The sequence below is a fragment of the Pogoniulus pusillus genome, chromosome 15 (genome assembly GCF_015220805.1).
Source record: "Pogoniulus pusillus isolate bPogPus1 chromosome 15, bPogPus1.pri, whole genome shotgun sequence".
Taxonomy (NCBI): domain Eukaryota; kingdom Metazoa; phylum Chordata; class Aves; order Piciformes; family Lybiidae; genus Pogoniulus; species Pogoniulus pusillus.
Genome location: NC_087278.1, coordinates 12,379,598 through 12,407,587, shown reverse-complemented (window position 1 = coordinate 12,407,587; position 27,990 = coordinate 12,379,598). Strand labels below are relative to the sequence as shown.

At 41.5% G+C, this 27,990-nt stretch overlaps 1 protein-coding gene across 1 annotated transcript in view; it reads left to right on the top strand.

The window, feature by feature from the left end:
- The window catches only part of POLR3B (RNA polymerase III subunit B), an 81,932-nt gene extending 54,795 nt beyond the window's left edge, over positions 1-27,137 (top strand). The window contains exons 23-28 of the mRNA XM_064155399.1: positions 293-435; positions 9,583-9,686; positions 10,565-10,731; positions 13,040-13,153; positions 19,097-19,270; positions 26,574-27,137. Coding sequence (XP_064011469.1) covers positions 293-435; positions 9,583-9,686; positions 10,565-10,731; positions 13,040-13,153; positions 19,097-19,270; positions 26,574-26,703 — 832 coding nt within the window. The 3' untranslated portion in view covers positions 26,704-27,137. The remainder of the gene's footprint in view (positions 1-292; positions 436-9,582; positions 9,687-10,564; positions 10,732-13,039; positions 13,154-19,096; positions 19,271-26,573) is intronic.
- Positions 27,138-27,990: the final 853 nt, after the last annotated feature.

Sequence of the window (27,990 nt, the reverse complement as noted above, 5' to 3'; positions counted from 1 at the left end):
TTTCCATCAAGGAAAGCCCAGGTGACCAAAAAGCCACATTGTGGCTTTTTGTTCTTCACGAGTTCAGCTTAATTCTCTCTTAGTTTCTCTTGTATCTCTCCAAGTTTTTTCTTTTCCAGAAGCACACTGTACACTGGAACTTTTACACATATGTATATTGCTCCATTGGCTTCCCATGTATAAATTCCATGAAGACTATAGTTTGGCCAGAAGCTTACCAATACATAGGTATTGTTGGCAGCTTGAGTTTGGTTCATTGACCTAAAACTCATGTTTTTTCTTCTTATACTAGCTACAAAGGTGCAACTGATTCTTATATTGAAAAAGTAATGATTTCATCAAATGCAGAGGATGCTTTCTTGATCAAAATGTTGTTGAGGCAAACTAGACGTCCAGAAATTGGAGATAAATTTAGCAGTCGTCATGGGCAGAAAGGTAAGCTACACGCTAAATAAAACTGAATGCATTTGGGGTATGCCTGCTATACCTATGTAATATCAACCATGTTTGTGTTCGATTGATTCAGATGTCTTATAAATGCAGCAGTAGAAGATCATATCCTTTTTTTGTTTGTTTTGTTAAGTTCACCTAATTTAGCAGTTCTGATAAGCATTGATGTATTTTTCCTGATGATATTTTCAAGATGGCTTTTCATCTTAAAATGGTTCTCACTGAGACCCCCAAGTGACTGGGAAACCAGTACCTGTTGAAGGCTTCAGAAAGCAAATCACAGTATATTCCTGAGTTTCTTTTTAAAATCAGGTCTAATTCTTGCAGTACAGCCATATAGGATAGTTTTGGTAAGTGAAGGGGAAGATCATTTCCTGCAAGGGCAAACAAAGTGCTGAGCAATTGAAATGGTTCAACTGCCCCATTCTTTCCTTCTCTCCAGAAAGTTTTAATGTGGAGTCCCTTTCAAATAATTTTTAATGTCATACACAATGAAGATGTGTTAAAGCCCATGACTGCTTTTACAGCAAAGCCCATTTCTTCATCTGTTTTGAGCTTCATGTAATTAGTCCTTTCTCCTTTTAAGTGGCATGCAGCATTTTAGCTGTAAGGTATTATATAACAATACAATCAGCACTGTGCAGGACTGTACAGTAGCCTACAAATTATATTAAAGAAGCTGTTTGGTTAATGATGATAAATATCTATGAGTATTTGCATGAAATATTTAAGCAGGTAAGATTTTTTTCCTAGTTTGGGCTGTTGATGTGCACCTATTGAAATAATTAAATAGAATTTAGAATTGTAGAACCATAAAATGGCTTAGGTTGGAAGGGACTTTAGAGATCATTTACGCCAGTCTCCCTGATTTGAATAGAGACACCTTCCTCTAGAGCAAGTTGCTCATGGCCTCATCCAACCTGGCCTTAAACACTTCCAGGGAGAACACATCCACAATCTCCCTAGGCAACCCACTCCAGAGTCTCACTACCCTTGTACTGAAGAACTTCTACTTAAGATGCGGTCTAAACCTACTCTCCTTCAGCTTAAAACCATTCCACCTTCTCCCATTGCTGGCCACCCTTAAGAAAAGTCCTTCTCCAGCCTTTCTGTAAGATCACTTCAGGTATTGGAAGGAAAATGGAACTGATTTCATACCTCTCCAAAAATCAAGAAAAAGGGTGCTCCACAGTTTAGAACCATCAGAGGAAAGAAAGTGGAAGTGGAGTAATGATGGGAGAAAACAGAACTGTGTTAGAGAGACTGGAATAGGGCTTCAGGAAGCAGAGGGCCTGGCATACCACTAGGTGCACAAAGCACATCGCAACAGTTTTGAACAAGCTCACTGTAGAGGTCTTGAAAGACAGACATCTCATGAGTACTTTTCCTACTCATCAAACCTTGATGTTTGTGGCCAAATGCAGAAACAACTTACACTGTATTGGAATCTGTGGTGTTTTCTTTAATATTCCAAAAGCTGTAGAAAGTTGGTTGTTTGTTTCTTTGAAGTCAAACACCTGTGGAAATCCTATGGTAATAAAAAGCAGCATCCTAAGTGCTGTCAGGATCTTTGAGGGAACCTGCAGTTGTGCCTGGCATTGCTTCAGAATATTTGATCCCCCATGTATCTGTGCTTTGGACTTATCATAATAATGATCCAAACACATCAATTATTCAGAATAGCAAATGTCTCTTTCAGCTTGGTTTTGGGGATGTGAGCAGGGCTGTTGCAACACTTATATTACAGGGTTAGCAAGCAAGTGCTTCTTAGCTGTCCAGTACAGCAATCTGTAGTATTCTCCTGTGACGAAGGGATTTATCATACTGTAAATGATTACATTCTACTAGGATATGTAGCCTTCCTGATAGTAAATGTCTCAGTTCACTGGCTTGTAGTACTGTAATGGAAAAGACGTTACAATAAATGGGAGAAAGGAGAAATGTGCTTGGTGGAGAAGATACATGTGTTAGACACCAGCAAAAAATACACCGTAAAGAACAGTAGAGTTCACTCTTGCCACTTCAGTATACAGCAAAGACCCAGATAGGTGGGTGCCCAGGGAGGTGGTGGAGTCATCATGCCTGGAGGTGTTCAAAAAAAGCCTGGATGAGGCACTTAGTGCCATGATCTAGCTGACTGGATAGGGCTGGATGCTAGGTTGGAATGGAAGATCTTGGAGGTCTCTTCCAACCTGGTTGATTCTATGAAAGAGAAAGCGTTCCTTGCTGGCTGCTTAAAAATACATCTCGTAGTGTACTTCTTTGATACCTGAGGAAGGATCAGTTACAACTGATGGATGTGCTGATCTTAAAGGTTTTTTCCAGCAGCAGTGATTCTGTAACAGATGAGTGTAGGCAACTATGAAACAGAAATCTTAATACTGACAGTTTAGCATTTTCCATGAAGAGAGTTTAATTAGTCCTGAATTTGTTCTCTCATCTTCACCTGAATAGAAGCAATTACCACTTCAAGTTTAATTTTTGAATCTTAGCTTTAAGCCCCATTATACGACCATTCAAACCTGTGATGAACTTGAACTAACAGATACCTTGATTCAGTGAGGAGAAAGCACATTTCTGTCTGTGAGGCCAGTGTTTTCTGGAAATACTTTATTTTCTAGAAGGAGTGCACAAAGATGAGATTTGATTTTTTGGTATTGTATTAGCAGTTTTTAAAGTAGTTAAATTTGTGCAAAGTAAGGGATTATATGAACCACCTTTCTCTTTTTTTTCATGGAGATTTTTCCTTATTCCAAATGTAGTTGTATTTCAAAGCTGTTACGTTGTCACTGGGGAGAAGAAAGCAGAGTAAGAGAATTAGATATGTCTGGGACACAAGAGATTAAATCTCACAAACCAGCTTTAACCTTTTGTTATAAAAGGGCCTTTTCTTAAGTCGGTAGTAGATTTTGCAGGCCTCTGTAATAACATAGACCTATGCCACTGCCTTTTTATTTGCTACTGTCTTTGTGTCCTCTCACATGTCAACATGATACTGGCAAGAGGTCACCACTTCTGGCCTGTCCACCACACCCTCTTTTCATGCAAGTCTGTGGTTTAAGTACACTTCTTCTAAAAGCTAGCTTTTCCTTCAAGGCCTGTCAACAAAGAAGTATATGGGAAGAAGAAAAAGCCCAACAAATTAAGCCATCTTGTTGTGTTCTGAAATGAAAACATTTTGCTCCATTTCAGCATTCCTCATCAAACTGAGCATTGCATTAAGATCTCTGGAGCTGAGAGTGTCCTTTTAGTCTATAAAACCCTTAAGTTTCTACTGCTTACAAATCAAGATCTGCCTGCCAGAGAGGATATGTTTGTTTTAACTATATTGCATCCTCTATTTTCCAGGATAAAGACACTTATTTTGGTTAATAATTCTGTTTTTTTAATCTTGCATTTTTCAAGCAAAGTCACTTGTCAAAGCACAGAAGGCTAAAAGATTGTTAAGCTAAAGAAGCTTCATCTGAGTTCCATACCAACTAAATTATTATATTTCCAGATTTCCTCTTGCTTTGCTAGAAATCACAATGAGGAAGAAGTTGGGCTCCTTTGATGTGAAAAAAAGCAGTATATCACTTCTCTGAAAGAACATTTCTCAGTCTCTCATGTGAAAAAGGATTAACACCTCCAACAAAGGTCCTGTAGATCACAGAACTAAGCAATACTGAACAGTATTCCTGAGGAGTGGAAAAACTGTATTTAAGCAAGAGCTTGTTTGAACTGGCAAACAGAAGCTTTTTAATAGCTGAAGATCTAAGATAAAGGATTAAACTTTTCTCTAGTATCTGCACTTAACTCTCAAGACAAGGAAGCGAATTTGAATTCCCAAAAGATGGTCTTTGTTTTCCTAAATGAGCCACGTTCCTTAGTGTCAAAACAAAATCCATTCACAGTGTTGTCCACTACATAAACCTCATGGCAGTACCGCTTGTCTGCCAAACTCTGACCTTGCTTACTCTTGAATTTTTTTTACTGATTTGAGCATCTGCCTTCTGCTTGCCTAACTTCATGGTTCAGAACAATTTCTGTTTCTCTTTTTAATGGGTGCTTGTACAGTACAAGGAAGCAGAGCATGTAAATGAAGATGTTAGTTTTAAATGGCTCATTATGTCATTTTTTCCCCATGCTACAAGTCTGATTTAGGACTTTACTAAACTGTCGATGTGTTCATAGGAATGAAATGATTGATGTGGCCTTAAAAAGAATTTGCTGTTACTGACTGCAGGAATGTGGGGTGATTAGAAGTTATTAGGCATCAAGAAAGGCAGAAGTTTCTTACCTTATTTTTATCTTCAGAAGTTGAATATGTAAAACCAAGATGTCAGAATGCCACTCAAACTTCTCCCGTCGTTTTTGCTGGTTATGTTTAACAAAACCACTACTTAGCTTGCAGTCTTAAGAAGAAAATTACAGCATTTTTTATCTCGAGCAGCAAACAGGTAACCTTCTGACCTTTTCAGTAAATCCTCAGCTGAACCTCTGAAATTAGGGTGATTTAGCATTTTATGGCACAGAATAAAAATCTCTAATTCTGTTTCCAAATAGCGTATCCTGAACACACATTTTATTAAGCTCTTGACTCATTCAGCCATGTGTATTTTGTAAAGTTCCTATGGTTATTGTTTTACAATAGCTGCTTCCAGAAGCATTGTAAGGGTTTCAATTAATCAGCTCTTTGTGTGCTTCAGACTATGCAAATTTATCACATCAGACCATTCAGCAGCTCATGGGAAAGCAGTGTACAAACTGTATTGTCTTCTAGCACCTCCTCTCATTTAGAGTGATGTTTTTAATAAGAAAACTAATCAAGTTTACTTATGCATTATTTATCTGTTAATTTTAATTCTGTTCTTTACCTCTTATGTCAAATGGGATGTAGCAAGTGATATGATAGATCAGTGAATGATTCAATATTGAACAAAGCTCATGTGATGCAGCAGGTTTGTTTTTTCTTCTGGGCTTGTTTTATGCTTAGTTAGCCAACGCAGTATGTAATTAGAGAGTTTGGAAGCAGACAGACGTTCTTGTTTAACCTTACTCGTTTTTGCAGATCTCTTTGCCACTTGTCCACGATCTGTGGCACTGTGTTGGAGCTGCAAATTCTCTTCGTTACTTAACACAGAAATATTTCCAAATTCTGCCAAATCTGCTGAATCAAAATCAAATGCCTTTCAAGTTAGTTTGAGCTCTTTTGCCACCGTATCATTAGAATGAGTAAACAAGCACGTTTAGTAATGCGCTGCTTTTTATCTTGCTGATAGAAACTGGTATTACTGCTGCTTCTATTCACTTAGTCTCCTTTGCTCTCTAATGTCCCTCCTGCTGGTAGTAATTAGTTTTCTATATTAGGTTGTTTTGACTTATTTGATTATTTTTTTTTCATTTGGCATGTGTGTGTATAGAAGGCGCCTTACCGTAGCCGGTGAAAAACTTTCCCATACCGTTGTGTTTTGTGCCTGCACCCTCCCTGCTGCTCCCCTTCCCCCTCTCTGCTGAACTGCTGTATTACAAGTCTCTGTGTGTTCACATTTGTCAGCAAACTGTAAAAGCAACCACAAAAAACGTACCCATTCTGGAAATCTTAATTTCTGATAGCAAAAAAAAACCCAAACAAACAAAACAAAGCACTTTAAGGAGAAAAGTACAAGGATGAGGAGATCCTCATGCTCTGTCAGGACCTTGTCGAGGTACATGGGGGTTGAGATGATGCTGGGATTGATGCAGACAGTGTGTTTGTGAGGATGGGGGCCATCATGCATAGTCAGAGGGCTGTCATTTATTGGCTGGCATACAATAGCACTGAAGAAACACTGCCTATGGCTGGTTTATGCTTGCACATTAAACTGCTGTGGATGTCTGATTTAAACTATTGTTTTTGCAGTGAAGTGCCAAGTTTATTAATCCACTTCTTTTTCTGAGAAGGAGATCTTAAAGGAATTTGTTAGCCTGTTGACACCCTAAGGTGACATTAGAAAATTTGGATACAAAGATATTTCCTAGATTTTTTTTTTTTCAGTAGATAAAAATGAGATATAACAAGCTGCTGGATGCTTTCTTTCTCAAACATAAACCCCTTGTGTTAGACCACATTAAAAACATTTTTATTGCTTGTTCACTTGTTTTATCTGCAGCCTTTTCTGGTTGCCCACCTTTGATTCTGTTCCCAGAGAAGAACTCCAGAGTGTACGGGTGAGAGCAGATTCAGGCCCGCCACAGCATAGTGTTTGCTCCGAAATTGTATTGCTAAATTTCAACTGCAGCATATAAAAATTGAGGGGAAGGGAAGTGAGTGGAACTAAATCATTTTTTATGTCCTCTGTGAATGCTGGGGATCAATTTTCCTGTCGTGTCTAAATGAGTAACAATTAAGAATTCTTAATAATCTGTAACAAAAGCCACCGAGCAAAGTTATCCGCTTGTTTGAGTATGTCCCATTTATGAACTTTGTATGGGGAGAAGTTGGGCAGCTCAGTTTTGAAATGCAGTTCATGCTTGGACAAAGCAACATTTGGAACCCAAGGCTATCTCAAATCTGCCTCTTCGAAGGCTTTGCCGTTTCATTAGCTACTTGCAAGTGGTAATTCCACTTACGTGGATTAATTCACTTGATCACTTTTTCGCAGCTGCTCAGCAATGCAGAACTGCTAGGCTTGCCTTGTGCTGCCCTGCTGCAAACCCTGGCTCAGCAATCAAGGATGAAAAAGAGTAGCAAACAGGAGCTTACAGGGAAGACCACCAAGCATTAGTTTCCTAAAGAGGTTCTGGAGGCGAGTAACTGCAAAACAAAAGCAGGTTCATGGTTTTTAATCAACTGCAGTTACTTGCTCCTAGAAGGAAAGGTGTCTTTCAGCTTTTTAACCAATCTTTTATGAGAGAGAATAGACTTTCTTATGCCACAGGGGAAGAAAAAGCTTCTCTGTCCTGTTCTCTAAATACACATGCACTTGCTATAGATCTGTTCTAAGCTCGGCAGCCTCTTAAAATCCACAAATTTAGAGTGAGGTTTTATAGCTTTCCCTTTTTCTTCCCCACTCCTCCCTATAAAATAGAAACTTTATAAATGGCCTAGTGAGTTTCACATTGCTGGGTTCTGTCTAAATATTTTGTTTTTAACTTCTAAGCTCATTATGCTGTCTTTGTGTTAACTTGTATTAAAATCTGTCAGCTATGACTGGTCTCATAACCACAGTCAGCGGACCAGAATAAGTTAATTATTTACTTGTGTCACTAGTGCTCTTCATCTAATGAAATGCACAGCTGTGTTAGATCTGCAGTTGGGTGTGTAGGTCCCATTGTTATACAAGTCAGCGGAGGGTAGAAGCCGCTATGATGGAGAGCCCTCAGTTCTTTCTGCTGTTCTGCCTTTCTGTGTCGATTTCATGGATCTTTTATCATTCACTTTCACACAAAACAAACAACACAGTGGCTGTCTGCTATGGGAACCAGCTTGGCATATAAAAGGTTTTCAGAGCCTAAAGTAATTTTAAGTTAGCTAAGATTTAATTTCTGGCTTACAGGTGGCGCAAAGTCCAGATGCAACGTAGCGGTTTCTTACATGTGAATGAGGCAAAATCTGCATGTCGTAGGACATACATAATAAAGGTTTTGTGTATGTTTAGGATTAAAAATGCTGTGTGCATGAGAGGTAGTGAGTTCTCTTCTCTTGATTTTCAGCAAATGATTGCTGCTTGGTGGGGAGGGGTAGGAAGGATGTTACTGGTTTATAATAATGGGACAATGAAAATTAGTTTCACTAGGTTTAAAAACTAAGTTCGACACACACCCTGCTCCGTTTGCCCCAGACACTCCAAACTTTTGTCTTTATCCCTTCTCCCTTCCCCCATACTTAACTATTCTCATGCTATTAACTACAGTTCTATACACCTATTCCTGTCTTGCTTGGACAGTAGAAGAGGAGCTCCCTCCTGAGCAGACGCCGGTATCCCCCTGTGAAGTGGCTGGTCGGGGGATGCCTTTTTAGGGATGTAACCAGCACCCTCAGTCTTCCAGGAGCCCCCTCCGCTCCAGGACTGTGCCCAAAGCGTGCTCTGGCAGTTGCAGCAGGCTGATCTCAAATAGCTTGCAGACTTTCAGCTCTAAGGGCTTCTGGAAGAAATTGTCCAACTGAAACAGTAGCTTTGGTTCAAAGAAATATGAGCTTAGGCAGCTGCATTTTAGCACCTGAATTTGAATGTTAGCTCTCTTGATCATTTATAGCGTCAGTATTTTGATCTGCAGAATTCGCTGCAGAAATGGTTGTAACGGTTGGAAGGAAAATTTTGTGATGTATGATGGATTATTTTAATTGAGTTTTCATGATTCTGGTTAATGTTTCCTAAATAGTTGTAGAGTTTGGGGATTGGTGTTTTTTTGTTGTTGTTTTACCACCAATGGTGATGGAGACTGAAAAACGCTTCCAGAGTTTTTAAAGGTACAGTTTGTGTTCATCAATGGACAAAATAGAAGCAGTCTGAGGAATGAATTGTGCTTTGCAATTCATCAAAAGCGATCTTGGCACAGCGAGTAAGTGCTACTTGAAAAAATATTTGAGGCTTGTTTTTTTTTTCCCTACTTACCTCCTCTCAGGTCCTGTCAAAAGTCCTGCCTTGATTTGGTTTTATTCACAGTATTTAGCAGAGATACATATGATAGATTTTCACTCCAATAATAATTTTGGGTGTCCAAAGACATACTTCCAGAAGCCAAATGTCTTCTTTTTTTTTGTTGCCTTCCTTTTTTTTTTTTTTTTTTTTTTTTTTTTTTTTTTTTGTTTTTGTTTTTGTTTTCCTTAGGTAATTGTAGCACCAGCTTTAAAAATCAGATCTTCCTTTGGATGTTCCGGTCTAACTGGTCAGAAGTTTCTGATTGCCTCTGAAAACTATATCTAAAGCTTTCTTCCCTAATTTGCTAACTCACAAATCACTGGGAGGATTATGTAAGGGTATGCTAATTTTGCCAGTCCTGTCACAAGGACTCTAGCCTGCAGGTTGTAAGCACTGGTCATGGTAATGAATCTGAGTATAAGTGATCCATGAGAAAGAGAGGAGGAAAACACTAAAGAAAATCTGGTGATGAGCGTCAGCCCTGCTGGTGGTTTGCTGTTTGTGAATTGAAATGTTCTCTCTTCTGCAGGGGTGTGTGGACTGATTGTTCCTCAGGAGGACATGCCATTTTGTGATACAGGGATCTGCCCAGATATCATAATGAACCCTCATGGCTTCCCATCGCGCATGACGGTTAGTGGTTGTGTTGCAATTAAAGGGACAGTGTCTCCCAAGAGCAAGAGGGAAGCAGCTTAGCCACAAGAGACAACAAAAAGTTTGAGGCATGGCTCCACTGAGAGTATTCCAGAGTCACCATGCCACACGCTTGCCTTCCTACCAGCGTTCAGCCCTCTGGTTTGAAACATCCTACTGTAAGAGGAATAGGGATGTGGGCTTGTCGTGCATCATTTTCATTTTGATCTCTGTCAAACTAATGGGAAAGCAGTTGAATAACTCACTTGCACCCTTTGGGGTTGAAAATGTCATGTTCTCCCTCTTCCCTCTCTTGCTAAGAGAGGTATCTGTGGCAGGCTGCGAGGCAAAGATTGGAGACAAGATTCAATAATAGTTCTAGATCTGTATGACTCCTGATATTGCATACACCTCCCTGGAGCTCATACAAGTCTTGCACTTGTGCTGCAGAGCCACACAAATTACCTCACAGCCTGGACTTTATATGAGACCTCCACTGATTACTTTGTACAGCCTGGGATCTTTTTTCTTTCTTAGCTTCTTTTCTTCTGTTCCTTCTGCTGCACTGTATCATTTCAGTCTTTGAGCTTTCTGCTTTCTAAAGCTGAAGGCCACACTGGATCCTGCTTCTCTTCTATACAGCTGAAAAAAACGGATCTGTCTGACTCTGCCCCTTAGAAGTCTTCCCAGACCCTGTGATGAATCTGGTTTCCCCTCTTCATGCGGGAGCTCCTCTCCCTGGTCTTGGGCTTCTTTCACTTCTCCCTTTGCATGCAATAATCCAGGCTGCCACCCTGGATACTTTGCCTGGCTGACTTTTGTGCTGTTGCCGATCCAGCAATGTGAGCAGACTGTTAATTCTGCCTTTCTTTGCACAGGTAGGAAAGTTAATTGAGCTCCTGGCTGGGAAGGCTGGGGTCCTTGATGGCAGATTTCACTACGGAACAGCTTTTGGAGGCAGTAAAGTTAAGGATGTGTGTGAAGATCTTATTCGCCATGGTTATAACTACCTAGGGAAGGACTACGTAACATCTGGTATCACTGGGTAAGAATCTGCTGTATAGATTTAGGTGTTTCAGCAAAGTGGAGAAATCCTGTTGAGGCATATCTGAATAATACTCTCACGTCTCAGAGCTCAGGAACTTTCTCTTATTTTACAAGCTGCTCTGTGACATGGAGGGAAGATGCCAAAGGATGGTGCACTTCTTGGGTTTGTGTTTTGGGGTTTTTTCCTTCTTTTTTGCTTTCTTGAAGTATTTTGGGGGGCCACATTTTAAGAATTATTAGTATTTGTGTAGTGGTAATGTGAATGGCCCTTGTAGCACGTACAAAGAGTTCCCAAATTCTACTACATGACAAAGAGGTAAAATCAAAGTTTTCTTTCTGAGAGATTCTGAGGAAATTCAATGTCTTTAATCAACAAATCTTATATGTGCTTGGAATCAGATAAGCGTGTTCATGTTGACTTTAGTGGTACTGTAAAACACGGATTTGGAGGCAGGTGTCTGTTTCTTGGGCATATTTTGTATGTGCTCTTTTTTTCTTTCTCTTCTTTCTTTCGATTACACAATGATTCAGTCTGGCATTGCACTCTAAGCTGCAAACTTCCTGCTGTGTCGATCGAACTGGTTTCTGAGACACAGAGTTCAAAGAACGTAAGATAGTTTTAGGAACAGGGAAAGACCATATGGCTTCACATGCCTGCCCTTCCAAAATGCATCTTAATCCTGCCTTCCTGCTATTTTGATTATTCTCCCAGTCCTCCTCTTCTCAAGAAACAAGTTTAGGTCTCTTTTCTAAGTTGGGTTTTTTTTCATGTTTTTTTTGTTTTAATTGCCCTTCCTACCAACGTATTCCATATGCTCGCTCTTTGTTTTAGATAGGTGGTTCTGCTTTCCTTACCCACTCTGTATTCCATACGTTGTATATCAAGTATCCTGGTGCTTGAAACACTTTCTGTTGCTACATCGTGGTAACTTTTCATAGATGAGACTAACCTTGTTTCCTAGGGTGAATAAAATCATCTGACTCTAGAAATCCCCCATCCCCAAGCTTCAACTTTGTAGTAGCCTATTTAGAGACTTTGCTTTAGGATACTGATGCTCTTCCAAGAAGTTTTCACATGCATAACCTATTTCTTATGAAATTTGAAGGCAGATTTCATAACAGTATGGAAGTTTGCAAATTCTGAATGTCTAAGTTAAGTTTTATTTTCCTCAGAAGGCAGCTTTTGGATAACACTGCATCATGTCAGTAATGACTGTGAGTGGAGATGCAGTGCTCTTGTTTCCTGCTTGTTTTCACATTGCACATGCATTTAAAAAAACCAAGTCAGTGCTAAATGGGTTTGCCTGGGTTAAATCTGGTGGTTCTTGGTGCTGAAGGGGGTACCTGGGAAATGCCTGTTTCCAACTGTTGCTTTCTGGTCTTTAGGTGCTTATTCTGTTTTACAGCTGAGGGAGTTTTAAACACAGATTTTTTTAGCTGTTTTTTTTTCATCTCATAGAATGGAGTAACTTCCTCAGCACTGCTCACAGATGTCCCCCTGCTGATGCATGTGCCTGAACATGGTACTTAAGAGCCCTTTTACCTGGATTGTCTAAGCCTCCAGTGCCAACAAGGGCAGTGATTTTTGTCTTATGTGCTAATGCACAGCTTCTCAGGGAAGGTTTTCATCCATCTGGGTCTTGGATTGTGGCTTCAAAATGATGGGCTGGGAAGTTAGTGGATGGGAAGAAAGTCAGCCACAGTGTGCCAGTGCTAAGCTGTCCTTGCAAATGGTAGCTCTTTACAGTGCTCCTATAAAAATAATACTTGGAGCATTTATGCTGCATGTATTTGTTTACATATATGCTTGCCATGGTTTAGTACATGAATGATACAAAGTGAAGGAATGTAAAGAGAAATCTTAACTCACTCTCTAGGTCTTTATTGGTTCTTCATTGTGCTATTCAAGCAGTCCTGCACATGCAGGTGAGTGATTTGAACATGGTACAGCTGAAACAGACACCTGGAGCTGTAGCAGTCTGTCTGTACAGTGTATGGCCAGAGTTCAGGAGCTTGTTCCTCACTAGAGTGGATACAGCAGTATGTAATGCTGGGAGTGTAGTGCTCTTGTGATCAGAAGGGTTCCCTGTGGGGTTTTCAGACTGATTACCCAAAAGCCCAAAGACTATTTTCTAGGACTCACTGCAGGGGGTTTGGAGTAGATGACCTTTGGAGGTTCCTTCCAGCTCAAAGAATTCTGTCCTTCCCACAGTGTTTCAGATTCCTGCTGCATGTGACACTCTTGTCTCTCTTAAGGTAAGTGCTAACTGTGACCATTGGTTTGGTTTTGTTTTTTGTTCTTTCAGGGAACCTTTAGAAGCATATATCTATTTTGGCCCTGTGTATTACCAGAAACTAAAGCACATGGTGTTGGATAAAATGCATGCAAGAGCTCGAGGACCCAGAGCAGTGCTCACCAGGTATCGTTGCAGGTTCAGCACAGAATGCTTGTGCACATTCAGAAGTGTGCCCAGCTGACTGAGAGCTATAAAACAAAGTTTGGTTACCTTTTGATAGGTGATGCAAAATAGTATTACCTGTTAATATAGTTACAGACAGACTAAAAGCTCTCAGAGTAGACTGTGGCAGGAAGTTGTTTTGAATGTCCAGATGTGCTCTGTGTGGTCCAAGGCTGAGTTTGCTTCTCAGGCTTCAGTTAGCAGTTGGTAAAAATGCCACCTGCTGCCGCTGTGGTGTTTTCCATCGCACTGCTGATATTGTAGGAGGACTTTTTCTTTAACATTTGTACTTCTACAAAATAGGTTATGCGTAGAAAAAAGAAGCTTCTTCCAGTATTTCAACATGCTTTAGTTAACTAATATTGATGTGGCCCATGTCCTCATGTATCAAAGCAAGGCAAATGCGTTGTCCCTGGTGTAGTGCATTAGAGTAATGTGTATCCCTGGAATACTGCACTTCACCTTGCTGACTCTTCTATTCAACTCTCTCATTTTAATAGAATCATAGAATCAATCAGGTTGGAAGAGACCTCCAAGATGATCCAGTCCAACCTAGCACCCAGCCCTGTCCAGTCAACTGGACCATGGCACTAAGTGCCTCATCCAGGCTTTTTTTCAACACCTCCAGGGACAGTGACTCCACCACCTCCCTGGGCAGCCCATTCCAATGGCAAATCACTCTCTCTCTGAACGAGCTTCTGCCTGTTGGTGCTAGTAGGAGACCAGAGGGACAAGTCTCTGTTGTATGTAGAATGATAGAAGAGAACCATAGAATGGTTTAGGTTGGAAGGGGCCTCAGAGATCATCTAGTTCCAGCCCCCTGCTGTAGGCAGGGACATCTCCCAGTAGACCAGGTCACTGAAAGCCTCATCTAACCTAGCCTTGAACACCTCCAGGGAGGGAGCACCCACAACCTCTCTGGGCAACCCATTCCAGTGTTTCGCCACCCTCACTTTCACCAAGTAAAGAACTTCTTCCTAACATCCAGTTTAAATTTCCCCTCTGCCAGTTTAAACCCATTCCTCCTCATCCTGTCATTACAAGACCTTATCAATAGTCCCTCCTCAGCCTTCCTGTAGGCCCCCTTCAGATACTGGAAGGCTACTACAAGGTCTTCACAAACCCTTCTGTTCTCCAGGCTGCAGAGCCCCAACTCTCATAGCCTGTCCTCACAGGAGAGGTGCTCCAGCCCTCTGATCATCTTCATGGCCTCCTCTGGATTCACTCCAACAGTTCAATGTCCTTCTTGTTTTGAGGGCTCCAGCACTACACACACTACTCCAGGTAGGGTCTCATGAGAGCAGAGTGAAGTGGGAGAGTCATCTCCCTTGCTCTGCTGGCCACACTTCTCTTGATGCAGCACGGTTGACTATCTGGGCTGCATGCACACACTGTTGGCTCATGTTGAGCTTTTCATCTGACAGAGAAGTACCTTTGTCATTTGCTTTTCACTGCATATTTCCTATGCCTTTTGGCTTTCCAGGCTCATGCTATCTCTAGGACAAGGTGAAGGTGTAAGTAAACACAAGTGGTTGAACTAGGAGAGAAATCACAAAAAGTCTTTGTGATTCTTGGCTGAACTTTTCCGCCAGCCACATAAGGAAGAGCAAGTGTTGTACAACTGTTACTTCCAACCACAGCTGCCTGCCCATGTGAACACCAGTAATGTTCCCAAATACTGGGCTGTCTGCCTCTTTTCTCTTCTTCAGTGCTAGTCACATGTTGGTGCTTCACATGAAAAGGAAACCGTGCTGTCTTAGTGCAAGGTACATGCAGCTGGTTTGCTGGGGCTCTTAACTTACTCAAATCACTTGATCTGCTTTTGTATTGTCAGCCAGCTTCTCAGCTGTTTAGAGATCTTGAATTTAAAGGAAAGCTAAATCCCAAGTCAAGGTAATGTTTACATGTAAAGATGAAGGTAGTGTGATTTCCTCCACTCTTTACTTTCTTTGAATTCTTTGTTCCAGTCAGTAGCATCATAGTATGTCACTAGGGCTCTTTATTTGACTTTCAGGAAAGCCAGTGGATGTTCAATTTGTGCTGCCTCTTGACTAGTCTTTTAGGAATTTTCTTTTATTCTCCTCAATTAATTAAACTTTTGTTACTGCCATTGGCCATTGCTGAGAGAGTCAGCTTTGCCAGCTTTCATACTCAACTATTATTTTATTATCCATTGCAGAGAGTAGATTCCCTCTAACGTTGTTCTTTTGCTTTAAAAAGTGATCCTGTAACAGCTTCCAGCATGGAATTCGGCTGGAATATCCAGTGTACCTTAACTGACAGAGCAAAGCTGTATTTCCATCTGGAATAAGGCAGATGAGTTGATTTTGTGGGGTTTTTTTTAACACCACTGATTCTGGATACTGATTAAAACAAGACTTTGTAGAATTACAATGCAGCAGCCTCTATCAACATAGTTGAAAACCATCAGGATGTTGCCCTCTGAATTGGTATTTGTTAAAAGAAATGCTATGCTTAATTTATTTGCCATGAGTAATTGACAATTAATTTAAAACATAGTTCTATATATGGTGTTGCCTAGGTACCCAGTCCTGCTAAATCTTTTTAATAGATAAACTGCTTTTAGTTTTCCTTACAAGAGATCAATACAAGCTTCCTGCATGTGTAGTTGCTTTGATGGACACTGTCAGAGCTGCCACCTGCATGTCTTTTGAACTTATCAGATATACACCAGTTCCTATTATACTGCAAGGGAGCTGTGATGACCCTGGTCAAGGCTCCCTTCTGCGCTCTGGGGCTGTGGGAGAATGGTAAGCCCTCTTCCTTCAGGCAGTGTTTCTCTAGGTAATACTTCTTGGACATCAGTGTTTCAGCCAACACCTCCATTTCAAATTAGCCACCGTAACAGGCACAAGAGAGATCTGCTGAGATCTACAAGGCCTACTCTTGTTCATGGGGCTAAACTTATGTTCCCCCACTGGCCAGTGAAACAAGGAACGGGGCCACAAAGCTGAACCCAGTGTTCTTCCAGAAAATGCAGAACTAGTGCTAATGAATTCTTAATGTGCTTGAAACCACTGACAATAATTGTGTTAAGCTTACATTTTTCCTAAATGCAGCAGTTAAATACTATGAAGACTACTTGGCCTTTTTTCCTTTTTGAATAATCACTATGTTTTAGTTGGCATTTCAGAATCACACTAACCTTAAATATATATAATCTATTTAATGAATTACCAATCTTATTTTCAAGAGTCTGCTTTGTTTTCAGCATGTTACATGTAAACTTAAGAATGAAAATAGTTGCCAGGGCAACAGCTGCAGTGTATAGCAGGAAAGGAGAAGCACAAATACTGGTTTAACATTTTAAACAACCTTTATGAGGTATGAGGAATTTTCAAACTGAGCTGAAAGAAACATCTGATAGACTTAGGGAGCATAAGATAGACTTTTCAAAAATCCAACCTCAACCTGGTTGATTCCATGATTCTATGAATTAAAGTTTTGTTGCTTCGATAAATTCCGTTTTAGGGCAAGAGGTTTTTGTTAATTTGTTTTTTTTAATGCAGTCATTTTGGCAGTGGGACTGAAATATTTCAGAGCTTAAAACTCAGTTGGGTTTGGGGTTTTTTGGGTTTGTTTTTGTTGGTTGGTTGGGTTTTGTTGCTTATATTTGTTCAGGGGCTTTTGTTGTTCATTTGTTGGGAGGCAGGGGCGGGATTTTTGTTTTGTTTTAGTGGGATGTCAGCTGCCTTAGAAGTCTACACCCTGTATTTGTCAGAAGACCCATGGCATATCAAGTCTTAAAGGGCTGGAGTTGAATCTCCCATCATTTTTCAAGAGGTTTCAGTGTCCTTTAATTGGATTGAGACTTTATTTGGTGTCACATTGTAAAACTGTTTTGTTGTTATCCCGTGGAACAACACCTGGAGAAGCTTTTGAAGGCAGGCTTGGGCATTAATACTGTAGAAGTCAGTTGGTAACAGAACTCAGTCACTTCTACCACTGGAGCAAATGCCTGCATCTTTAAAGGCCCCAGCTGCTTTTAAAACCTGCCTCTTGGGACTTCAGAAGTGACACTGCATTCACCACAGGGTCAGTCCTTTAAAACAATGTCTAAACAGTGATGGTGCCATCATCTGGGGAGGGGCCCTAGGGAGTTTAATCAGGAAGTAAACAACTTCTATCCATTCTCCCAACAGTGGGAAAATTACAAGGTTATATGAATGAAAAGGATGATTTTAATTACAAGCAGATTAGTTTTAAGGCTCCAATGCTGTCAGAGAAAGGGAAACTGCTTCCCCTTAAAAACAAATAAAACCTGCTTCTTTAGAAATTTTAGTCTGGGTTGGGTTGGTTTTTTTCTACACTTATCACAAACAATTATTAGATGTTAAAGGCTTTTATAAATCATTTTCTCTGAGTTGCAATAAGTTGGCAAAAAAGATATTTCTAATATATTTAGTGTGCTTAACAAATTCAGTTGTTTGAAATAATATAAGCAGAATATTCTCCAAAGGTTATGAATCAGGTCTGTCGTGGGATGTTATAGGTGGATTACACTGCTGCAAGTATCACATGCAGCATGTACATGGAGCGTTTCACTGAGCACTGAAGCCTCCTCTGATTGTGCAGTTCACTCTCTTTGCTTTTGCTTTTTGTGGAATACACTGAGTAGAAAATACTTCATAAAATGCATACAGTGTATTTGTGCTTCAGGAATTTCAGATTGATTTTGCTTCATAGTTCACTCTGATGTTTGCAAGCTAAGTCCTACAGCATTGTGCCAGAATCATAGAATCAACCAGGTTGGAAGAGACCTCCAAGATCATCCAGTCCAACCTAGCTTCCAGCCCTTTCCAGTCAACTAGACTGTGGCACTATGTGCCTCATCCAGTCTTTTCCTGAACACCTCCAGGGATGGTGACTCCACCACCTCCCTGGGCAGCCCATTCCAATGGGAAATCACTCTCTCTGTGAAGAACTTCCTCCTAACATCCAGCTTAGACCTCCCCTGGCACAACTGGAGACTGTGTCCCCTTGTTCTGTTGCTGGTTGCCTGGGAGAAGAGACCAACCCCCACCTGGCTACGTCCCAGCACAGGAGTGGAGCTGATACTGAGTGAAATTGCAGTGTCACAAGCAAGATGTTAAAAGTTTTGACTGTGCCCAGCAAAACAAACAAAAAACCAAATAGTCATAATGTTAAGTAATATTTTGCATCTTGCCTTTTACCTCATGTATTTTAGCATGTACTTGCATTGCTCTGTTAACACTTTCCACAAGGACAGAAGGTCTTTCCAGACCAAAAATAAGAGCACTTGAGGAACTAGAAAACCAAGAACTTATACAATATGCAAATTAGTCAATTAACTATTACACAAGGGGGGGGGGGGGAGGTTAAATGTTACTTAAAAAAAAAAGTAGGGTAATAATGAGTTGGTACTATGCATGCTGCTTGTTTGCTGCTTTATTTTGATATTCTCTCTCAGATCAAAAATGGTTTTATTTTAAGAATTTAGTTGTAGCTGTAGTTCAGCTGATACATTTGCTTGATGATTAGCTGCTGAATATTGTTTCATTTAGTTAGCTACAAACTATTATGGAAATCTTGTCAAAAAAGAGTACCAAATCTCTGTCCAGATTGTCTTGGATACTGCAGAGCTTCTTTTTGCTTTGACTTAGCTACATTCTGTGAGGTGTGGCCCGATGCTGCAGTTGCCACTCACAAAAGTGCATTGTGTTGCTGTCGCGGGAGCAAAGACAGTTTGCATCATGCGCTTGTGAGATCAGCACCTCTGGCTTGTAGAAAGCTGTTGTCCACTGGTCCTCTACTGTTCGTGCGCTTTGGGGGCATAAGAGTTTCTGAGGACAGGCATTCCTAGAGTTTCAGAATGTGTGTTTCAGGATGCTTACTACATGTTTTCAAATTCTTCTTTCAAAGGCAGCCCACTGAAGGTCGATCTCGCGATGGTGGTTTACGTCTTGGAGAGATGGAACGGGATTGTTTGATAGGTTACGGAGCCAGCATGCTTCTACTGGAGAGGCTGATGATTTCAAGTGATGCCTTTGAAGTGGATGTTTGTGGGCAGTGTGGCTTGCTGGGGTACTCTGGCTGGTAAGTTGTCCAAGTGTTTTTGTGAGTCATGGTGTGCCTGACTCACTTCATGCATGTGGCAAGTTTCAGATTTAAAAAAAAAAAAAATCATGACCTCAGCTGCTTCGAGCAAAGTGGTGCAGAGTGAATGTGCCTCTGTGGAACAGAACCTTGCTCTTGGCTGTAGTGCTGCTCAGTTTGGAAGTGCTCGCAGACAGCAGTTAACAGCCCCCTGCACCTTTGTTAAAACCAGCGTCAGTATTCAGTTGGTGTTTATAAAATCAGTGATGGGCATGGCTCATTGTTATGGTCTGATGGAAGTTAGGCCTAAAGTGACTTCGTAGTCAATGGGCCAGGGGTCTCTTCTGTTGTGAGAGCACAGGTACCATGTTCCACAGTCAGCTGTTCTTGTGGGGAAGGCTACCTTCACTCATCTGCTGTCTTACTTCTTCTTATCCTTGCAGAGGATTAGCAAACCCCTTATCCTCCATATGATCTGTTTTTAAAAAGGGAAAATAGCTGTCAAGGTACTCTCTTCAGAAATGAGGTTACCAGCTAGGTCAGTCATAGATCTTCCTGGTACAATCACGTGTTGAACCTCACAAGGCTGTGGAGAGAGAGGGGGCACAGAGGAAAACAACAGCTCCTGCTTTCTTTTCTCTAGCTCTGGAGCTCAGTCATATATGTACTGCCTTCTTTGGCTGTGATCCTCTCCAATGCCTTTTGCTTTGTAGTCTTGTAAAACAAGGAGCTCCTCTTCAAAGCATCAAATAAACCAATCCCATGCTGGAGCCTGAGAGACATGCAACACCTGTCTGGATGGAAATTCATCTGGCTTCAGCCCAAATGCCTTGTCCCTAAGAAACTTATCCCTAGACTAGCTAAAGGTCTTGCTGTCTCACACTGGGTCCTGAGCCAGTACTGAGTTTATTTCCTGCCAACAAACTGGTTTTCCATGTAGGGAAAGTACAAAACTGGATGTCAAAAGTATGTGGAACTCACCCTGTGTAGCACTGTGCCCTAAATGTCTCTTCTGTACAGTAATTTTGAGATGCTAAATTTAAAGTTGCTCTGAGGCATAGAGGAAATACACCACAATTATTAGAAGACAGGGAAAGTTATTTTTGTGTTCTTCAGCAGTGAAGGAAATGTTTGGTTTTGGTTTAGCCAGGCTGAAAACCAGGAGTTCATGTTCTTTAAAGCTTTGTGAGAACAGGTGACCTGGAATCCAGTGACTGGGAGTAAAAATTAAATGCTGAGTTCCAGGTACAAGTTACTCTAATATTTTTGCAAATGGAAGATGAGGAGCTGGAAGGAAGAGGAGAAAGATCATTTCTAAATACCTCAGAAGAACATCTTTGGAAAGTTGCCGCATCTTGGATATCAGTATCAGTCTATTGAGAGAGGCAGGAAATTGGACTTTATTCACTTCAGTGCTTCCAGAATGATTCTTCCATGATACTGTGAAGTAGAGAAGTAAGGTGTGTTCTCAGTTCATAGCTGTGTAAAAGTGACAGCTACCATTTCTGCCCTTGATCAGGCCTATCTTCTGAAACATGTGGCTTCTGGCCAGCACCATGGCCAGTGTGTTTGTCTGCTCATGGCAGCAGCAGTGCTGCTCCTTGTAGAGCAGAAGTTCAGAGAGAGGTAGGCAGCTGTGCAACTCAGAGGAGATACAAGGCCTGTGCCATGCATCTGAGTACAGTTGGTGATTTTCAGCTGGGCATTGTCTGCTTTTGTGCAGTATTTTTGGGAGTCTTGCTTTTCTTGAGCGTGTGTACAATGTATGTTAACAACTGAGTACTACTTCTGAATCTCTTGATGCGACTGCAGTGCAAGTTACACTTGAAGGAAGTTGTCTGAAATAAAGGGCATGCTGTAAGTCAACCAACCAACCACTTTTGTGTGAAGCGCTTCCCTAAAAACTCACACGCAGATGCAGCTCAGCTATTTTTTTTTGTAACAGCCTGGCTTTCAGAGTAGTCCTTGAAGATTTTCAGAGCCCATAGGAAGTATGGGCACTTGGAAGAAAACTAGGATTTTTTTTTTAAGCCATGTTCATATATTTTGAAGTTTGTTACAAAGTTCAGTAACTCTTTTTAAATAACTGTGAAAGAAACTGCCCAGACAGAGCCAAACATTCTTGCAGCCTGGTTCTGTGAAAAGCTGTCTGCTGTGTGAGAGTAAGCAATGAAAGGTAGTTTCTGCTAAGTGATAGGCTGTGTCTACCAGTAGCTGAAGCAAGTGGCCCTATAATGAGCATCACAGTAGAGACCAAGTCATTAAGAGAAACTTCTAAAGGAGCCTTTTCACTGTTTCTGGCATTAAGACGTTACTGCAAGAAACCTTTTAGAAACACTGTTTAATGACCAGCATTAAGGGCACTTGTCCTTAGGAAGGTGAGCTTTTCCTCCCAGATGCTGACTAGACATGTCATGTCCCTGCATGACAGTAACAGCAGATCCATGTTGGGGCCTGAACTGGTACTTTGGCAGGGGAAGGGGGCTGTAGTGACAGGGAGTTTGTCCCCATAAAAAATACAATGGAAATGCACTGTGACATACCAGTGTTACACAAGTTTCCCAGTTTTGTTGCTGTACAGGTGCATAAGAGCAAGACTCTTGATTATGAGAAATTACTCTGATCCCTAGAGTCTGAGCATTTTAAAATACATGGGAAGAATGATTTTGCTTGTGGTCCAGATTCTACCTTGGTACAGTTGTGTTTTCCCATCCAGTTTAGTATCACCTCTTAGTGCCAAATGATCACAGGATGTTAGGGTTTGGAAGGGACCCAAGGAGATCATCGAGTCCAACCTCCCCCACCAAAGCAGGACAAAACTAGCACAGATCACAGAGAAACACATCCAGACAGGCCTTGAAAGTCTCCAGAGAAGGAGACTCCATGACCTCTCCAGTGAGCCTGTTCCAGTGCTCTCTGACGCTTACAGTACAGAAGTTGCCCCTTGTGTTGAGGCAGAACCTCTTTTGCTGCAACTTACACCTGTTGCTCCTTGTCCTATCCCAGGGAGCAAGTGAGCAGAGCCTGTCCTCCCACTCCTGGCCAGCCTTCAGATCAAATCCCCCCTAAGTCTTCTTTTCTCCAGACTAAAAAGCCCCAGGTCCTTCAGCCTCTCCACATAAGCCATGCCCTCCTGTCCCCTAGTCATCGTCCTAGCCCTCTGCTGGACTCTTCCAGCAGATCCCTGTCCCTCTTCAACTGGGGAGCCCAAAACTGAACACAGTATTCAGGATGAGGTCTCACCAAGGCAGAGTAGAGGGGGAGAAGAATCTTCCTTGATCTGCTGGACACACTCCTCCTAATACACCCCAAGATCCCATTGGCCTTCTTGGCCACAAGGGCACATTGCTGTGCCATGGCTAACTTGTTATCCACCAGGACCCCCAGGTCCCTCTCCACAGGACTGCTTTCCTGCAGATCATGTCCCAGCCTGTGCTGGTGCAGTTTGTTATTCCTCCCCAGATGCAGGACTCTGCACTTGTCCTTGTTGAACTTCATCTGGTTCTTCTGTGCCCAGCTCTCCAGTCTGCCCAGGTCTCTCTGGATGACTGCACAGCCTTCAGCTGTATCAGCCAAGCCTCCCAGCTTGGTGTCATCAGCAAACTTGCTGAGCAGACACTCTGTGCCCTCATCAATGTCATTGATGAAGATGTTGAACAGGACTGGCCCCAGCACTGATCCCTGGGGGACACCACTGGTCACAGCTCTCCAGCTGGACCTGACACCATTGGTCACCACCCTCTGAACTCTATCTTGCAACCAGTTCCTAACCCACCTCACTGTCCACTCTTCCATCCCACACTTCCTCATCCTGCTCACTAAAATCTTATGGGAGACAGTGTCAAAGGCCTTGCTAAGGTCAAGGTGGACTACATCCACTGGTTTCCCTGAATCTACCCATTCAGTTATGGCATCGTAGAATGCTATCAGGTTAGTTAAGCATGACTTCCCCTTGGTAAATCCATACTGACTAGTCCTGATAACCTTCTTCTCTTCCAAGTGCCTTGAGATGCCCTCCAACAGGAGCCACTCCATCATTTTTCCAGGGATGGAGGTGAGGCTGACTGGTCTGTAGTTCCCTGGAACCTCTTTCTTGCCCTTTTTGAAGACTGGAGTGACATTTGCTCTCCTCCAGTCCTCAGGCACCTCTCCTGTCTGCCACAATTTGGCGAAGATGATGGAGAGCAGTAGAGTGATAATATCAGCCAGTTCTGTCAGCACCCTTGGGTGCATCTCATCAGGACCCATGGACTTGTGAATGTTTAATTTGTGTAACTGATCCTAACCCAGTCTGCACTGACCAGTGGGGAGTATTCCCTCCTCCAGGCTTCCTCTCCTTCATCCAGGGTCTGGAGTCCATAGGGGAGTTCAGACTTAGGTGTAAAGACTGCAGCAAAGAAGGCATTCAGCAACTCTGCCTTCTCTGCACCCTCAGTTATAAAGGCTGCCTCCTCGTTCAGCAGTGCCCCCACACCTTCCCTCTTCCTCCTTTTTCTACTGATGTATTTGAAGAAGCCCTTTCTGTTGTGTTTTACTTCCTTTGCCAGCTTCAGTTCCAAGAGGGCTTTGGCCTTCCTTGTTGCTTTCCTACAAGCCCTGACTACTTCTCTATAGTTCTCCCAAGTGACCAATACCTTCTTCCATGAATTGTAAGATTCCTTCTGCCCTGATATTTCCTTCAGGAGCTCCTTATTCAACCATGCAGGTCTCCTAGCACGTCTACCTGATTTTTTTATTCAGGGGAACACACCTAGCTTGGCCTTAGAGGAAGTGGTCTTTAAAAATTAGCCAACTTTCTTGGGCTCCTTTCCCCTCCAGAGCCTTAGCCCATGGGATTTCTGCAAGCGTTTCCCTGAAGAGCACAAAGTTAGCAATGCAGAAATACAGGGTTCCAATTATACTTGTTGCTCTGATTCTACCCTTTAGAATACTGAACTCCACCATGTCATGATCACTGTCCCCAGGGCTGTTCCCGACCTTAATGTCCTCATCCAGTCCCTCTTTATTAGTTAATAGAAGGTCCAGCAGTGCACTTCTTGTTGTTGGTTCCTCCACTTTCAAATACTTCAGTTTCTGTGATGTCAATTTGACAAAGCTTTATGCATCTGAGCCTTTCTGGGTAATCCCCTTCCCAGCAGATAGCAGGCCCAGAATGGTGTAGCTTCAAGCCTGGGTACAATAGTCTCTGCTCCACAGTCTATACTAGCTGTGATCAGATGCCAGACATCTGCTCATAGCAGAAAAGTTGTGCCTTATCAGGCTTCCAGAGTTTGCCAGGTTTCTTCTATTGGAAGGAATTCCTTGCTGTATTGCCAGAAAGTAGCTTCTGCTTAGGTCACTTTTACCATAAAAATCTACCTATCCTTATAAACTTGAACTGGGAAAGCAGTTATGAACCTGTAATTGAGGTCTGCATTATTTTAAAGGCATGCTAGCCTGTTTAACAGTGTCTATGGGAGAAGCTTGTTCCAGGGAAACACCTTGTTCAGTCCATCTTACTGTCTATAATCAGATTTAGGCAAAACTGAAACAATAACTTGGAATAAGTGAAGTTCACTGTTCGTCATGAACTGTAGAAATCCAAGGTTTCTGTACCATTACTTAAAAGCTGTCTTGGTTTAAAAAATAAAACGAAATACTTCAAATGTGAAGCATGTAGAGGTCAAGATAACCCCAGTTTTCTTGAAAAATAACCAGTTCTTTAAGTATGTCTGCGGAAGAGAAGCAGCAGAGTCTGAAAACTGATGCCAACTCTCATAACCAAAAACCTTATTAACACTAATTAACTTTATTGGTCTTGTCCCAAGCCTTATGAGGAGAGGCTGAGGGAGATGAGGTTGTTTAACCTGGAGAAGAGGAGGCTTAGGGGTGATTGCATTGCTGTCTGCAACTACCTGAAGGGAGGCTGTAGCCAGGTGGGGATTGGTCTCTTCTCCCAGGCAACCAGTAACAAAAAAAGGGGACACAGTCTCAAGTTGTGCCGGGGGAGGTGTAGCCTGGGTGTTAGGAGGAAGTTCTTCACAGAGAGAGTGATTGACATTGGAATGGTCTGCTCAGGGAGGTGGTGGAGTCACCATCCCTGGAGGTATTCAGGAAAAGACTGGATGAGGCACTTAGTGCCATGGTTGGGTGCTAGGTTGGACTGGATCATCTTGGAGGTCTCTTCCAACCTGGTTGATTCTATGATTCTATGACTTACACATGCTCTAGGTCATGTTCATTGATAACAGAAACAAGTGACTAAACATTAGCTATATTGTAGATGTCGATTCTTGGCCTCATTCTTTGTCACAGCAGCATACTGGAATTTTGCTAATTCCTCCTTAGTTGGATCTTCAGCCTGTTATGACTTTACACCAGTAATACAAACTTGAAACAAAAATCAAACCAAGAGTTTTGTTAGACCATTAAGAAATGCTGACTCACTCTCTGTTCCCAAAGGCCAAACCAAAAGATGGAAGGGAGAGAGGAAGTAGGGAGGATGGAAAGTGGTATTTGTAAGAAAGACTTTTAATTTCCTTTGTATGGAACAAAGTAATTTAAATAGTTGCTACAACCACTGAATTTGAGTCCCAGTACTAGAAAGAAGAGTGAACAATCTATATATTCCTTGTGTGCTCAAGGTCATAACTATATGACCAAAAAAAATCCCTTTCCAACAGAATTTTAAGATCATTATTTGAGCAGCAAGCACAAAGAACATGTGTTAAAGCAGATTTACTGGTTTCCTCTCTTGACTAAAGCTTTGGCTGTTCTTACACAGTGCTGCCAAACAAGAAATGCTGCTTTTTTTGAATATGAACTGATTAAAAACTGGAAAAAAAAAATAGGGTGAAATTGCATGTAAGGAAAAAACCTTAAGTGTGAACTTTCTTTCTTCCTGTCTCTTTACTGTGAGACATGTATGTATATATGTGTGTGTATATATATACAGCATAAACTGGACCATTAACCATCTTTTCTGAAATACTTAACTTTGTTCACCTCCTTTCTCTCGTTACACATTGCTTGATTTCTGTTTGCCTTATGTGAGTGCAGAAGTCAGTCACGTTAATTACTGAGCACTTTGATTCTCCTCCAAGAAAATTAAAAGGCTCAACTACTGTTATCTTCAGTCAGATTATTTAATGGCTTAAAGTTATGATTTACTTAAGTGCTAAAATGTGTCTCACGTACTTGACCCTTTCTGCAGCTGAGCTCAGTGTTTAAATGGAGATGGACAAAGAAAGCAGTGGGAACAGTTGCATTCTGCAGAGCTTCATCTGTGCACCAACTCTGACTTTGTCTTTGTTTGTTTCCCTAGGTGTCACTACTGCAAATCGTCATGTCACGTGTCTTCTCTGCGCATACCTTATGCCTGTAAACTTCTATTCCAAGAGCTGCAGTCAATGAACATCATACCTAGGTTAAAACTAGCTAAGTACAATGAATGAGCAAGGTGAAAAAGATGGGGAAAAGTCCTTCACAGAAATTTGTATCCAGCTTATATAACTTGAAGATTTTTTTGGTGAACAGGAATAACTCTAAAACCTGAATGGGTTGAAGGGAGGTGCAAGGCAGCATAAAACTTTTTCTTATTTTATTCTACCTATTGTTAAGCTGGCAGGGGAACCTGTCAGTAGAATACACTAGGAGGACTTCTGGAAGCCTGAGTTAGTCTGAGTGAGCAGGACATGTGGGAATTGTGAAATAAAGCCATGGTCCAGCAAAGCACTTGCATCACTTCAAACAACCCAGTGCTTTGTTTGGAAAAGTGCTTTACTGGGTTAGGGCTTGGGCTGAGCTAAATACCTATCTTACTCAGAGATATTAACATTGTTTCCATAGCAGTGTAATGTGAAAGAAAAATAAATCTTCTAAATAATAATGCCTGAATATGTGTTGATGGCTGTCTAAGGATGGTAAAGCCTTCTCATAATGGCTAAACTATTTTTCTATTCCTAAAGCATTTTGTTAAAGGGCAAAAATTTTTCAAGTAGTGTCAGTGAAACTGCACTCTGAAGAACTTGAAATGAAACATTCTGAGTAAGATTTCAGTGTACAGGTGTAGTTGCAGGCAAGGCATGGTGTGCTTATAAAGTCAGTCTGCTTTCAGATGAACAGATGAACATTTCCATTGAAGTTCAAGACAGATGACAGCATACATGGCAAGGACATGGTACATTCTACTCTATTCCTACCAAGTGGAGATTTAATACTCCCAAGAGATTTAGTAATACTCTGGCCCAAAGCCCTGAAAAGATGGGCTGCAAACACTGGGCCCTGAAGCATGCTGTCCTGGGACTTCAGAACCTTTTTTAAAATATGGGCATCACTAAATTTTCAAGAACAAAACAAAGCAAAACCGGCAAAGAACAACCAATTCTCCACTGTTAGTAAAGCAGGTTTGAATGACTGGAAAGGATTTGGAAAGGAAACAGCTGAAATTTTTTTGAGAGCTAGAACTGAAGCAGTGGACCAACAGAGTCACTTAGTACCCTAAACTCACTTGAGCCATTACTCAGCAAAGCATATGGTTATCTTTTAAAGCAAAGTATTAGTCCCACTGAAGCTAAGATGAAGTATGTGCATGACAGAGAGTGCTTCAGAGAAGGGCAGCACTCTACAGCAGAATGCTGCATACCATCTGGAAGTTGAGATGCACTTTGTCTCTTCATATGGCTGAATTCTGCATGCCAGTCTTGATGCTGCTCTTGCAGTCATGTTGCTGCTGTTCTCTT